The sequence below is a fragment of the Macrobrachium rosenbergii genome, chromosome 5 (assembly GCF_040412425.1).
Source record: "Macrobrachium rosenbergii isolate ZJJX-2024 chromosome 5, ASM4041242v1, whole genome shotgun sequence".
Classification (NCBI taxonomy): domain Eukaryota; kingdom Metazoa; phylum Arthropoda; class Malacostraca; order Decapoda; family Palaemonidae; genus Macrobrachium; species Macrobrachium rosenbergii.
The window spans coordinates 31190698-31207989 of record NC_089745.1 but is presented as its reverse complement, the minus strand read 5'-3'; the positions used below and the strand labels follow the sequence as shown (position 1 = coordinate 31207989).

General features: G+C 35.5%; 1 protein-coding gene across 17 annotated transcripts in view; it reads right to left on the bottom strand.

Moving 5' to 3' along the window:
• Arms (Ankyrin repeat-rich membrane spanning) overlaps positions 1-17292 on the bottom strand; it is a 761760-nt gene that overhangs the window by 121843 nt on the left and 622625 nt on the right. For 3 of the 17 annotated variants that reach the window (XM_067103929.1, XM_067103932.1, XM_067103930.1), the window contains exon 1: positions 9629-10960. The exons of 4 other annotated variants lie outside the window; for them this stretch is intronic. In XM_067103929.1, the coding sequence (XP_066960030.1) occupies positions 9629-10879 (1251 nt within the window). In that variant the 5' untranslated portion in view covers positions 10880-10960. Of the gene's footprint in view, positions 1-6348; positions 6487-9628; positions 10965-15440; positions 15804-17292 lie in introns of those variants that run through there. 10 more of the 17 variants (XR_010853062.1, XM_067103928.1, XM_067103941.1 and 7 more) reach the window with 9 other exon arrangements.

Here is a 17292-nt window from a genome sequence, read left to right as displayed (position 1 = left end):
GCAGATTATACGTTTAGTGAAAGATGGGTAACTCTTCTCTGTCAATTAAAACATTTGTTACACGTAACTTTACCCAATGGGACTAAAATAAAAATGTCCAAATCGAGGTAGCACAAAACTTATTACAAACATGACAAGAGCCACTTCTTACATAAAAGATTATAAAAGGGGCCCAATATAACAGTGAATTCTGTATTCGGTCAGGATACTGCAATTCTCCCTGAATTCCTTGCAGGTATCCAAGAACAGTTTGTGTTGTTTGGCAAATAATGAATAACACCCTTTTATTGCTTGTTTTCTAAAACACTCTTGTAGCAACAGCTCTGAAATAGAATGAGACAATTGAAGTCTCCAGTGTAATATCAGCCATACAACCAGTAAATATTAATTCCCATTCAAATTACATAGAAATCCCTGGGCATTACAAGACTTGACACTGCGACGCTAAAGACTGACAGAATCATTTCCATAAGTATTTCAATATTGTACGACAAAAGAGTGTGAGAGAAAGAAGGAAAGGAAGGGGTGTGGATTTCAAGTTCATCACTGGTACCCTCGAAATCATTGGCGCCCCCCTGACAATTAATATTGCAATGGTGGCCCTGCTGCGCTACGTCACGACACGCTGACTTGTGTCTTGAGGGCTTATTCACGCTGCTCATCACGTTTTGTTCTACTGCTGATCGCAAGAGATACGTATAAATAACAAAGTTATTCACACTGCTAGCAGAAGGGCAATAAGGGCTACCCTGTGTGGACTGGATATTAATCTCTTGTAAACTCGTGTGCGGTTTGTATGCATCTTAACGATGTGACTAATTTTTTTTCAGACTCTTCCTGGAGGTTTTTTTTGTGCGCTTACACCGTAGAACCTAACCCATTCCCGAATCTACCCTGCCATTAAAGGATTAATATAGTCAGAAACTACTGTATTCCCGTATTAATAAACATTAACAACTTGAGGACACTGAATACTTTAAAATTTACATGACTACGTAATGTTCAGGTAATCGCATATTCGTATGCCCTACAACATGAGTATGTTGCAATAGTCTCATGGTCAGCTCCCTTGCTGCAAACAACCTGTTACATCAATGTGTTACACACTGAGTAAAAGCACTAAATCTCATCATTAATCAGGAGCACACTCTTACAAGAAATATATGTACATTTAAAGCAATAAAAACATTCGCGACACGTTTTACCTAAGACATTAATGAAAATACGTTATTGGAAATACGTCACCACAGCTTTACACGTGGAAGTTCATTCATGATGATCAGGTCTTTTCAGTGCGGTTTTGTGGTCATTCCTAATAAGTTTCACATTAAATGGTCACCTGCTGATATCTTGAACAGGTTTTTTTTTCTCGCTGCAATCATCCCCATGGCCAAGATCCTTGGGATGCCAGAAAATTTTTTCGTCTTAATCAACATTTTTAACAGCCATATTTTTGCAGCGAGTGGTTCCAAAAACACGAAGCTTAGGCAACTTCCTAAACATTGCCTGGTAACAAGTCGTTAAGGTACATTGGAAAGCTGCTGTCTCTAGGGCGGGCGGGTGCCTAACGATCAATAAAATGCCCATCCCCGTTACCAACTAGCTTTAAGGACGCTTTATTTAGTTGACAAACAGTTTTTTCTCTTTTACCATGTGGCAAGTTTTTTTTTTTTTTTTTTTTTTTTTTTAACTGATGGCAAGCAACCAAAAAAAGGAGCAAAGTGGGTGGTTTTCCTTCTAGATTACTAACAAACAAGTCCGAAAGACTTTCCCCCATATGAATTTATTGACAGCAAATGAGATTATTGATACAAACAACAACAAAAAAAGTAAAAAATGCGCCCAAGTTTCTTCGGTACAATCAAGTTTTCTGTACAGCGTATAATGCTTTATGAAGCTCTCAGCCATGGCCCATGAAACTATCAGCCGCGGCCTTGTGGTGGCCTGTGTTGTTGGCATCTACAGCAGTGCCAGATGCATGATCATGGCTAACTTTAACCTTAAATAAAATAAATACTACTTAGGCTTGAGGGCTGCAATTTGGTATGTTTGATGATTGGAGGGTGGATGATCAACATACCAATTTGCAGCCTTGTAGCCTTAGTAGTTTTTAAGATCTGAGGGCGGTCAGAAAAAGTTCGGACGGACAGACAAATAGCCATCTCAATAATTTTCTTTTACAGGAAACTAAAAGGTAAATCCTTAGCAAACAGCGGAACTTCTTCTAGACTCCTTTCACTTCTGTTTTTTGTCTTTTAGTGTTGAAGCTGCTATACTAAGAAAGGGCACTGCCCTTATGCATATGCATAAAAAATTCTCAACTGTGAAAGTGAAACACCTTGCGGGCTCTGGTTCCTGTAGTGAATAATCAATCTCGTATTCTATCTTGCAGCATGAGGATGATGACAAGCGCAACAAAGATTTACGTATGACGCTACGCTTACAAGCTTTTAAGGTATGTTTCTCGATACCAGGTCATTTCGGATGGTTACGCAATATGTCCTGAAGGTACGTGATCGGTATGTGACGCTGCGGAACATAATCTTACCTGGGGAACTTATAGATAATACTGCTGTCCAGTGGCGTCTAAAGAGATTTATATTACCTTGTGTATACACAAATGTTCTCTCTCTCTCTCTCTCTCTCTCTCTCTCTCTCTCTCTCTCTCTCTCTCTATATATATATATATATATATATATATATATATATATATATATATATATATAAAATATATATATATATATATATATATATGTATATATATAAATATATATATATATATATATATATATATATATATATATATATATATATATATATACTTATATATAAATATAAATATATATATATATATATATATATATATATATATATATATATATATATATATATATATATATATATATATATACATACACACACACACACACACACACACACACACACACACATATATATATATATATATATATATATATATATATATATATATATATATATATATATATATATATAGATAGATAGATAGATAGATAGATAAAGATAAACTTTCCTATTGATTTTTATAGAACTGCTGGAAAATAGCCTAGGAACAAGAGCCTAGAATTCTTGGGAAAATTCATATTTATTAATCCAAAGCTTTTCATTTTTGATGGCCTTGCGACAACACAAATGCAATATCCTGAAGTTTGAGATCTTGTATTTTAAAAGTCTGTAAAAAGCTACCAAGTGTCATTTATTTCCATCTTTCATAAAGCATACTGAAGATTTTTGTATGACATTCAACAATTTGAATATTCTGCTTCACAATGAAAAACTGTCAAGTCTTGATGTGTATTGTGTATTTACCAAGGTACCTTTGAAATACTAATACGCATTGGCATGTTCGTCCCACAAACTGGCCACAAATATTGACTCTGCCCAGATTGGCTTAGAAAAACCTTAAAAAGTAAACTATGAGTTTCCAGAAATTTATTCTCATTTTATGGAGGTTTTCAGAAACAGATATGCGAGTGTTGCCGTGTTCTAGCACATCTATGTATTGTGTACTTTTGAAACGTAATAATCAAACCCCACTGATGAAGCTTTTGCATGACATGTAGACATTTTGGAATCCGATCTGAGTAGATTTCAATGTTCGTTACTAAACTAAATGCCCTTGCACCAAGCATCAAATTTTAAGTAAAACTAGAAAAGGATAAGCAGAATTCCTTTCCTGGATGTACTAATAATCAAGGATATCACAAATTACAAGTTCACTGTATATGGAACACGTACACACCACCGGTATCCTGCATTCAGCATTCACTTCTTCAGTATCATATTTCGGTTAAGGATGGAATGGTAAGCAACTGATTTTTAGACGACCTAAAGATTTGTTTCCTGAAATAACGATACGAAATTTATAATAAATCACGAGAACGTGCCTTCCCTTAAGTACCTCGTCGAAGTCACTAGAAAAAATAAAATAAAAACCGGTTTATAAAGCGAATCAGATTTTATTTTGTATCTCCAATGAGAAGCCAGAAGACAAATACAGCAATGAACTACAAATCCCATATCTGGTAGCATCAAGGTTAGTGAAACTTCATAGAGACATTTTTTCAAAGCTTCCACGATACCATTGGTTTTGCGGTTAACAACATTTATGGGGGAAAATAAGGAAACGCCCGAGGATACTGCCGTATACATGTTACCTTACAAAGAGTGCGACAAATCATCTGTGGGTTTCACGGGAAATTCCGGTCACGAGGAAAATAAACCACCTACGATTGATAAGATATGCAAATCCAAATTCTTCCAGTTTTAATAATACATGATGCGTAGTGGCAATTACAGTATTAAATGAGATGCTTTAATTAAGACAACTAACAACAAGGGCCATAAAGACCAGATTAGATACACTATATCTTCTTTTATCCGGTTCTAAAGAAGATTATCCTCCAGGCTTAGTCAGAACGTAACGAACTTCGTAACCCTAATTGCCCGCGATTAGAAATTTCTTTATGAAAGAAAGTGCTTTGTGTGCCACCGACATCAATACTGTTTGAGAAAAGACGTCCATTGCCATTATATAACGCTCTCATGTTTCTCCCTGTTTTTATTTACATGGTCAGCTATCGTGTGTGTGTATGTGCGCGCGTACGTGTATATAAATTATATATATATTATATACATATATATATATTCATTTATTGTGTGTGGGTATATACACATATATGCGCATTCATATATATTACAGCATATACATCATACGTTAAAGCAGATAATATAGATCAATCACATCTATTCATACACTGAAACGAGATTTATGAAAGGCAGATAGTTTATTGCTACAAGGACACCATGTTCGCGTTCAGTGTATTCGATACCATTACAAATACCTTCTGGCATGTAAATTAATCTAGCTAAAATAAAACAAGAGAGAGAGAGAGATAAATACTTTCCAATAACCACGTCGTCGTTGCCTCTAAAAATGTTGTGATAAGAATTATAACGTAGCTCAATAGAATATTCATTCGGTGCATTAATCGTATGGCGAAGGCCATACGACTGACGGGTCGTATTAAGATTTTCTCCAAATAGTGGGTGGGGGGGAAGAGAGAGAGAGAGAGAGAGAGAGAGAGAGAGAGAGAGAGAGAGAGAGAGAGAGAGAGAGAGAGAGAGAGAGAGAGAGATGCACTAAATGAAAAAGTCTATTTCTATGCGATCCCTATGCCTTTCAAGCACTCTAAGATGGCTAGGGTGGGGCGAGTAAGGCATTCGTGCGGTGTCAAACGTCTCATTGTTATGATTAAAAGTTTTGCCTTGTTAGAGCCTGCTCAAGTGAAATAATAAAAAAAAATTGTTTATTTCAAGGTAATATCGAAAACAAATGACTTCACACATTTTCCGTACAAACCTAACTTATCTTCTTAAAAGCAAAGAGATATGGCATAACTTTTGACCGCCTCTGCCAAACCTGTTTAAAAGGCCAGCTCGATCAAAATCAACAGTGATCACCTCAAGCAGCCTGTGAAAATGAAAAAAGAAATTGTTTCTCGTGTGGTAAAATTACGTGATAGACCTAATACAAAAAAATACGGTAATTCATATTTAAAATTAATATGGATTAAAATGCCATGTGTAAATTAATCAAAATTCTCTAAATTTCTGACTAATACAAAATTAAATTCTCACTGAAATAGAAAACATAAGATAATTATGGATACTTGCTTTCTGTTTATTACTCCAACATAAAATTATGAAAATATTAGAATAATTTTTGCTAAAATATGCGCTTTTGAACGTTTTTCACACAGACTTAAGAATTAAAGTCGAATCGCTAATAATCAATGAAGTTAAAGAGCTTTACCGCTATATTTTTCCCAACGTGAGCTGATAGAATTAAAAGTATTGTTGTTCGAACAAGAGGTCGAAAATAGATTCCAATTATTGACCAAAGAGGTGCCTCAATGCCTCGCGATCCACGAACCTCATGCTATTTATTAAAGTTCGCTGCAATTGGAAAAATAAACCGATCTATATAGCGACTGAATATTTTTTGAAACAACCTGCGTTGTCTACAAATTAACGCTTACCTTTCCACCGACCGTTTTCCGTACAATTTCGTACCATTTCAATCTACAAATGTCTTTCTATTTCACTTTTTTTTTTTTTTAATTTTACGTTATAAACATATTTTAAATAGGCTTTCATTCACTTTTCACACTTTCCACAATGTAGTTAAGTCCTGCAAATGTGCAAACGTCTATAAATTTCCTGTTTCTAAAATTCTGGGCTATACATCAGTATATGTATTTACAAATCATAAAGCTCCTCTCAAAGCAAAAATTTGTTGAAACTTACATGCATCTTTCATCAAGTATTGTGAAATTCTTCGTAGAAGAGCTGAATAAGATTCTTGACAGCAGTATTCAAGGCAGTCGAAAATATAAAGCATCGAGACAAGGCTTTCTACGTATTTCTTAAAGCAGTCAAGTCCAAACTAACATTTTATCTACAGATCTTGTGCTTTTAGAGCCTAAGACCGAAGCTTTTAGGGAGCTGTTAATCAGGAGGGTATTTGCCCATAAATCCAGGCACTAACTCCGATAATGCCAGTGGCATTATGTCAGTATTATTACTAAGTTATCAGGAAATGCTGAGAGGTTGTCACTTAACGGCGTCGATGACCTCTATCGTTGCGACGCTAGTATACAAGATACAACAGTCACAACCAGCAAATAACTTGAACAGATTACTAAGGTTACCAAAATGTAAATTAAGAGTCTGAACCAAAATTAAGGTACACAAATTCAATTAATATTTTAGCAATTTCGATATCTGGGAAACCATGGCGAAAAGAAATCAGAAGAGACTGTTCTGCTCATTGAATGATGACTGATAAATAGATTTTGCTAAAACTAAGAAAGCCTTCGCTCTAACTTTATTCTTCTACTGACTATACAATTAAGGAGTAAAGAGTATAAGAGCAGAACCAACTTTTTCCTTTATGTCAACAAATATATATTATATATACGAGTATATGTATATATATATATATATATATATACACACACATATATATACACATTTCCGAGGTAGAGCAATTGGATATTATACGGCATTTGTAGCTTAATGTTTGTGTATATAAAATCACGGTGACGTGATAAAATTCATATCCAAATTATATCCATATATATATATATATATATATATATATATATATATATATATATATATATATATATATATATATATATATATATATATATGTAAAAGCATTAAGCTACAAATGCCCTTTAATATCCAGTTCGCTCCACCTCGAAAATAATATATTTTCATATCTATTACCCGAAGGGAAATTTTTTAGTTCCTAATAAGTTCGTTGTCTCGTGGGCTCGAACCACGGAAGAACAAGAACTCAGGACTACTGTGACGCCTTAAACCACGCAGCCATCTGAATGACGCCAGCAATAAAAGAACTAAAGCAATCTCAAGAGTAGTGCAATCTCATCAGTAATCCCTCATCCTTTCCTCCCTTTTCATTTACGAACATTCATTTCATTTTGTGAAGAGACGTCACTGTAGTCCTGAGTTCTTATTCTTACGTGGTTCGAGCCCACGAGGCGACGAACTTATTATCAACAAAAAAAATCCCCCTTCGGGTAACATATATGAAAATATATTACTTCCGAGGTAGAGCGAATTGGATATTAAAGGACATTTGTAGCTTAATGCTTGTATATAAAACACGGTGATGTGATAAAATTCATTCATATATTATATATATACTGTATATATATATATATATATATATATATATATATATATATATATATATATATATATATATATATATATATATATATATATATATATATATATATATATATATATATACATATATATACTATATGGATATAATTTTTATCACACCAATATATATATGTTTTATATACACAAACATTACTGCATGGATGAACTATCACACCAACGTTTTTAATATCCAACTGTCGTTTAATACACATCGGAAATTATATGTGTATATATTATATATACCGCAGGGGAATTATAACTGATAAGTGGTTCGTCATCTCCCGGGATCGAACCGCCGAGATGAGAAGCAACGATGTTCAGTGACGCCCTCAACCACGCGGCTATCAAGAGAGGTGCAAGTTGATAACGACTTTGCTACACAAATCACCGTCGAACATAGGTATTTGTACTTAGCGTCAGCAACAACCAACCTCCGCCATGACAGCCGATTGGTGCGTTATAAATGAATTTTTATCACATCACCGTAATTTTATATACACAAACATTAAGCTACAAATGTCGTTTAATATCCAATTCTGCTCTATCTCGGATATATATATATATATATATATATATATATATATATATATATATATATATATATATATATATATATATATATATATATATATATATATATATATATATATATATATATATATATATATATATATATATATACACACACACAGTATAAGATAATTGAATCACGAAAATATGAACTTGATATAATATATAATAAAAAAGCAAAATCCACGAAGGAAAGAGAAGCACGGTTTCTCTCTCTCCTTCGTGGATTTTGTCTTTATATATATATATATATATATATATATATATATATATATATATATATATATATATATATATATATAAATAAAGAGTAATACCAACTTTTCCTTGATGCCATAAAGTATCTCCAGAACATAGCGTAATATTTATCGCTTTACAGTTCTAAAAGAAATTAAAAATAAGGGATAAAGGTGACCACTGGTCAGATTTAAGAATATTAAATTCTACATTACTGAGAAAATATACTTGCTTATCTCAAATAACAACAAACATGCATCTTTCTGCCATGAAGTTTCTATACCAAGCTTGCTATTTTTTTTTTAAGTGAAGGAATGGAAATTTTACCAAATATAATTTATTTTGTACAAACCTACTGCCGATGAATTAAACTGTTTGATCACAGAACAATCTAAAAATGAAAACATACTAAATTCTTATGCATAAGAAAATTAGATAACTCAACCACTAAAATTGGGAGGTTTTGAGCTCCTTGCAGTGGGAGAAACATCATACAATAAAACTGCTAAAACTATAAAATGAGTAAAATATAGTATGCTGACATTGAGAAGAAATTCTCACCTAATTTAGGAAGGTGCAAAACCTTTTAATATACTTTTCGTCCTCTACACTACAGTTTCAACTTTACTGTAATATACATGAGGTCAAGTAGCATGCCAATGTACTGTACGTACGTACTGTATCCTCTACTACTAGAATAGTCACACACAAAGAAAACGAAATCATAACCAACTACAAAAAACGACTAATGTAATTAGGGGGTCACTATGCTAAACTGCAGTAACGCAATACGGTATCAGCGACAGATCTGTTCAACGTGCATACTGGTTTAAGTAAACAATTAGTCCAGTATAAAGGGTTATGTTTATAAATCTCTACTCTAAAGGGGGTTTAATCTCTTTCATAAAACTGGCGAGCTGTGACTGTACGTTAGTTAAACCAAGACTTAAAAAAAAAAAAGACGATGTGAACGTAGGGAGCCAATAGCCATGGTGATCAGTAGCAGAGTTGAGCTTCCTACCCGGGTATGAGAACCCCCGATGTTGAAGGAGAACCGTCGAGCGGCGAGGGAGGGCGTGAGACTCAGCAGTGAGGCGATTGATGGGCGCCTGCCGGTGCTGGGTGACACGGAGAGTGTAGAGAGTAAAGAAGCACGTCGTTGGTGCTGTTCAGGGGCCTCGGGAATCAGCAAGGAAGGGCGGTGGTGTGCCCCACAGCGCCTCTTCAACCCAACGCACCCGCCGCTCTTTGACGTGTCCTCGTCATCGCCATCATCGTCACCCGTCTCAGTGTCGGGGGGATCCGATGAGTCGTTAGGATCCACCTCTTGGGTTGGGGAGGTGAAGGCGTGGTGGTGATGGGGGTGACCATCGTTGCCACTGGGGCCGGTGTTCGAGGGAGAAGGTTCGGATGGCGGCAGAAGAGCCGTGGTTGATGAAGTCAAAATGGAATTGATCAGTGCGGATGCAGGATGGGTGGGGGAAGGGGAAGGGAAAGGCGGTAAGTTAGTGCGTGTTGGGGAGACAGCGGGAGACACAACGGGGGTATTCTCAGGCGTGTTTTGTCGAAGGCAGATTACAGGGATACCGGAAGACGAAGAAGGCACAAGCAAGGGCATGGGTGGAGGTGCCACTTGACAATGAGAGCGAGGTTTTGAACTCAGGTGATAATCGATGACAGTCGAGGTAGATGCAGGTGGAGGTGATGATACTGATGGCGGACTATCTGTCTGTGTACGAGGAAATAAACTGACGGGACAAGACAGAGGGACAGAGATGGAAAAAGTAGAAATAAGAGAGAATGAGGAAGGTGAAGTACTCGTGACTGTGGTGGTTTGTGGAGGTAATATTGCAAGTGGTGCAGGAGAGAAAATACATGTAGGGGGAGAAGGAGAGGAACTGCTTGATATTTGATTAGTGACAGGTTCCAAGGGTGAGGAGGGGGAGGACTGTGAGGACGAGGAGGACAGGGATGGGGACGATGGCTCAGAGGCTGGTGGTGCCTCCGGGAAGGGTTGTGAAGTGACAGGAGTTGCTGGTGTCGAAGAAGGAGACCCCGGTGGTGATGTGCTCTCTGGCTGAGGTGGTGTGATGGTAACGGTAGGTCGAATGCAGGCAGTGCTTGAGGGATTCTGAATGATGAATGACTGTGTATGAGGAGCATGATGAGAAGGATCACGATGGCGGGAAAAATAGGAATGGAGCGTGCCAAGAAGGGGTGTGGTAGCCTCATCGTCGCTACTGTCTACTTTGGGGCCAAGCTGTTTATCCATGACAAGCCCTCTAGAGTCACCACATACGGATTAAATGATCCACTACGCAACAAGGAACAGACTACGACAGAAAAAGGAAGAGACTGGACAACAGGAAAAAACTGCGGTAGTCTGTAGCATAAGAATGACGCAAGTATATACACACTATCAAAGGGAGCCTTGAAGATACAGAGCAAGGAGACTGTCTGTGTGGAGGTGGTGATATGTCTTGCCATGGGAGGCTTTTCTGTGTTCTGTTGCTACAAAGCCCTACGGTACCGACTACAACAAGACCACAATATACAGGAGCACTTTTATCACAGCTAATTAAATCACGGTGGATTGTGAAGAATGGAATGAACTGTTTTCGGGTGAGGGTTTGAGTTGTCGGAGGAGAGGGGAGAATGGCATCCTGAAAATATGAAATGAACACTAGAATTTCATTCATTTATTTCTTGTGGGTGGGAAGAGGGGTGGGCATCAAGAGAGTTAGGGGCGGGACCATATGAGAATTTGTTACAAGATCACACCACTATGGGAACTTATACAAAAATTATCTGTATTTTGTTTGTGAACCTACAATAGAAATCATATAAAAAATGTGCATAAGATATGAAGGCATTCAAGGAAAAAAGATAAACATTTACCAAAAATTAAAGTAGCCGTTACTCTAACAACAAAGGCAAGTAAATAAAGGAAAAGGTACAAATGCTTTACAAAGACACTATTTCAAACAACACATCAAAACCAACTGAAAGCAAGGGTTACTAGGATTATTCTAGTTTTTCTTTTCTCCTTTCCTTATTAAGGGTAAACCATTACCGGGAGGCAAAAATAAAATCGAGTTTTATTTTTTCCGAATCACCCATCATTTAAAGTAATTTGGCCAACAATTTACAGTAGAAGATGAAATACAAACTTTCTCTTGACAGACCTGACAATGATGATTTAAATTACAAAGCATGAAGGTTAGATAGGCATCTCTTTTGCCTCGGAGCCCCGTGTGCTTGCCAAATATTTTGAGCGTGGTTAGGTCATGCATCTGATCATATTACTTGATTAAAACTAAGGTGCACCTCTTGTGTGGCATATAAAATAAATATGATGTAACTGTACTCTTAACTGCCTACAGCCACACACAAACTCCAAGTACACATAGGCTAGTATGAATAACATGAAGTAGCCGATCATGAAGTTGTGTGTTCTCTCAAAATTGCTCTCTACATGCAGACAGCTTTCAAGTGTGTATCATGATCAGTTTGGGCATAATTTCAGCGAAACGGCTTCCTAGTTTGTGGCTATGATTGACAGTTTTCTCAAGGTGAACTGTAGGTTCGCCAACAGTACTAGTATACGAAAACTTTGGGCTGCAACTGTAGAATGAATGAAAAATTATTGACATAACTCATGTCCACTGCTTAATAAGGAGGTTCACATTTACGACCGTCATACAAATGAAAGAGCGACTTCCACAGGTGTTAGTAGCATACACAACCGGAAACCTTGATGTTAAAATGTACAGCTTCTTTTAGACCTAACTCATGAGCATGTTTGTCTAGAAACAAAGTGTTCTCTAAAGAAAAGATTCTGCGAAGGAAATCATTAAACAGACGTTGAGCTAGAAACCCCAGACTTGTCAAACATCGCCTAAGGCAATTACAAGGTATGGCTAGTATCCGATTCAGTTCTTTTTGAAAACCATGAAAAAAAATCAGTAAGCAAAGGATTGTCTTCCACAAAAACTAAATACTAACTGCTTCTCTGAACTGTGAATTCGATTCCAACGTCGTTTGTATTAATTTAACAGTATGTCGGTACATTTTCTGAAGCGGAGGAAACAGATTCTTCTCGTCAAGAATCTAGTGGGGAGCTTTTTTGGTCCTTTTTCTTAACCCTCTTGGGATTTAGTTTTCAAATACGAAGCAATAAAATTTATTTCTTTACTTCAGTATCTTTACTAACGTCATTTCATGTATAACAGTTATATGTGACACTCTTAGCATACCACTTGCAATTTAAAAAAAATTAAAGAGAAACTTCCGGATAATTTTAATACATGGAAGGCATACCAACTAACATTATATTACAATGTTACTCGGCGCCGAGAATATTTACATCCCTGATTAAACAAGGAGGTATGCAACATAAAAAAGGAAACAAATAAAATAAGTTCCCTGGCTTGACAGGAATATAAGTCATATTACCGCCTCAACTGACGAGAACGAAGACTCCTTCCTATCCCTTAGTCATGAGTGTGATTTTAACACGCAGAATATTCCGTCTTGGAAAAATACATTCATGAACAGAACTTTGGTATTAGTTCGATTCATAATTGTAATCTATCCAAAGACTTTAAGGAGTTGACTACGCTTATACCCTAAGGTAATTCATTTTCTACTAATACAAAATTGCATAATAATAATAATAATAATAATAATAATAATAATAATAATAATAATAATAATAATAAACAAAGGACAGCCATTCCAAATTCTTGCGAGTATTGGTAATAAAATCCTACGCATAAGATTATGTGCCAAAGATTTCGAAGAAATTATAAGAATAATAATAATAATAGTGAAAGACCAATACCAGAAATTCTCGATGTGGATCCTCAATGCCTTATCTCCTTCAACTTACTTCAGATCTCGACCGCTATTACTTACATGCAATGCCACGCTCATGCCATATATATTAGATATGTGAAATAAGAGATTTTTTTTTTTTATTTTAAACATACTATACCATACATACATAAAGGGACTGTATTTTTTGCAGCATATTTTCTACAGGGCCGAAATACAAGGTATAGGACGCCTATGAATAATTATGGAAAGTATTTAATGCCATTTCATGTAAAAAGAAAATGTAGAATCGTCTCCAGATGAAATGCTGTTCAAAAAACTTCTTTCCCTTCCTACTTTAAAATTAAAATGGAAAACTCCTCGATGGCACTCGTTCTGACATGACACTTTATACGCTCAATGGCACTTCTCCCAGTAACTCTTGGTGCCACCTGGCTTCATCTCTCTCTCTCTCTCTCTCTCTCTCTCTCTCTCTCTCTCTCTCTCTCTCTGCCTCATCCGAACATAAACCCCCTCCGACACACTTCATTACCCTCATTTCAACAACAACTGGAGTTGAAGTTGGGGGATATTTGCCCTTTCCCTCGATATTAAAAACCTTTTCCCTTCCTTATCATTACGAGTGCGTACACACGGGCATGTCATGCATCATGATAATGTACATCAGTGATAGCTTATACAGCTTTCCACGCAAGATTTTTTCCACATTTTTCTCGAGTATGAAGACTTACATTTCATTCGGCAATATATAGGAAAGCTGAAATCACCTCTCAAATCGAAAAAATAAAATTAATTTTAAAATCTTGAAAGCGTATTGTAATTGTCGTATTGTTTTGTATACATTTTTTTTTTATTATTTTCGGTTTTCTCAACCTTCCCGATACTAATGTTCTTTAAGTAAAACGCAGTTTTGCAAGCATGAATCAGCTTTCTTGCATAGTCGTCGGTTCTACTCGCGGTACTTATCAACAAAAAATTCAAAATAAGACACAATGATACCAAGTGCGATTAAGCTGAGTAATAAACAGTTCTTTAATTGTTAAACAGTCTTAAAAAGATATTAAATTCAAGCCCCCATCCACGGGTTTCTGCAAGAGCCATGTACAAGCATTCCAAGCGCGATTTACATAAAGGATTACTCGAGGTCTTACTGACACTGCATATCAAGCTTCCTGCCAACCGGCTCTCTTTCGCAGGCAGTCAGTGGCCCATGTTTTGACGCCCTGAGTGATGAGTTTTGATTCGGAGGTGAAATTAGATTAATAATCGTCATATGCCATGTCAAAGCTCGTTTCAGGCGAACTTAACACGCCGGTAATTTGAGATACACGATGGTTCGTGGGTGACGTTGTATTGTTTACTGCCATGTTTTAGTTGGGTTTGCTTTGGTCGTCATAGCTCCTGTTGTTCTTTATAAGGCTGATCTGTGGGTGTTCATCATGCAAATAAATGAAAAAGTGAGAGCTAACTTTCCATTTTGAGATCACTCATAAAACATACTGCACACATATATTACCATATATATATATATATATATATATATATATATATATATATATATATATATATATATATATATATATTATATATACATATATATATATATATATATATATATATATATATATATATATATATATATATATATACATATATATATATATATATATATACATATATATATACATATATATAATATATATACATACATATATATATATATATATATATATATATATATATATATATATATATATATATATATATATGTATATATATATATATATATATATATATATATATATATATATATATATATATATATATATATATATATATATATATATATATATATTAGCAGACAGATGCAGTCAAAACCATTTCATAATCAACGTTCTGTATCACAATTAATACTTCTCAACATGCAAATGAATGATGGAAAGCAATGATATAATGGTTAATCAATATCAGGAAAAACAAAACTCAGCAAAACTTACACATGTTATATGAGTGCGCCTCGATCTTCATATTGCATAGACCCATTCTAAATGGAATGGCTAACTCGAGTCCATTATCTGGCATGTCACTACAACTTTTTTCTGTCTGTAAATTCCACTTAACTAGTATATTTGTATTACATGTTTCTTGCACTTGATTCACTTATTGTGCTTATAATATGAAACTACGACAGTCCACGTTCAAAATTAATGTCTAAAGAGCAACCTTTTATTTCACTTTGCACTAGCACTAGAAGTCAATTTTTTTTTAAGTTATGTCTCATTTCTGCCATATAAACATATTTCACACAATTCCTAATTAAGCACCTTAAAATCTTGTGTGTTTTTTAGCTTAAGGTATTACTATTGAAATTTTAACAATATGAGAGGATAATTATTATAGGAAATGTTAATATCAATTATATCACAGCATGACAATGTAAAGCATATTTGCACAAGGCAATGTAAGAAATTATCGTAATCTTTTTCAGTTTTCATAAATATAGTACCAGGGTCTGTGCTCTTACGCAAAAAGAAATAAACAGATTTAATTTTGGTAATATCATCTTTATAAAAATATTACTATCACTGTCCAGTAAATATAAATTTTATTGCAGACCGCATAGAAATCACATCAAATACTGATCCACTTCAACGTAACGCCGGCGATACTACAGGCACGGAGTACGTTACAAATAGGTACCAAAAAGTAAACCCCTTAAGCCAAGAGAACGACCTTGCCTGGCAAAAGACGTCCGTTTGCGTGGGGGGGAGGGAGTGTCGCCTTCAGAAGACCAGCTGCCAAATGTCTATAATGATATTTTGTTGTTACGGTCCTAAGATAAGGCGAGTCAGATGTTATACTACATAGAGGAAACAGTAACAGAAAACTAAAAGCCCTACATTTTCCCATTCGTCATCCGGCACATTCTAGGGCTAAGGCTCAAGATCAAACCAAGAATTCTGGAGATAACCAAAAGGGAAACAATTTACGACGCATCAACGAAACGATCAAATACAGATAATGCAACAAATCAGGCGGTCAAGCTTTTACCAAGCAACCTTACCACAAGGAAGAATGTAACCCTCCCGAAAAGACGAGTTGAAGGCCCGATGCTGATATTAAGTACTAGTCTTGATCCCTTATGTTTTATTTCAAACAACTCGTTGCATAAGATGCTGTTGAAAGTGAACGTGGTCGTTCTTTTTTTTCTTTTTTTTTTTACCCCACATTCCATCATTCTCTTCTCTCTCTCTTTCGATGCACACGGAACGCCCTTCTTTAGACTGCCCAATCTACTACTGGAATATGCAGCCAGGAAATTTTTCATTTCTTTATAATCTTATCACAGTATATTTCTTCAGGAACTGTACTTTTGTTGTTCGTTTTTCCGTTTCATTTACCACACGAATCAAAGACCACGGAAAATAAATTGCTTTAACTGAGAAAACCCGTATTTGCACAATGTCTCACTTCTGAATGACAGAAAGGGAAATTACAATAAAGGAAAAATCCTAAAAACACAAAAACAAACATTCTCATCAGGTTAGAGTGATCCCTTTGTCTTAAATATTATGACACAAGAAAACCAGTGAAGCAAAACAGTTCTAATGGACACCAGTCTGACAACGAAAAAACTTGAGTTCCAATCACAAAACTTGATCACAGACTCAACCGGGTAAGAGGCGAGATGAACCGGGAAATGATACAGTTTAACCAACAGAATGGAAAGTCTAAATGTTACTGGGTAGAACGCCTTTACCTTCACACGCTGCATGTAGGTAGGTGGTGAATGGATGAATATATTATAGCTTTTTACCCTATAGAAACCAAGCCAAGCAATGTTCCCCA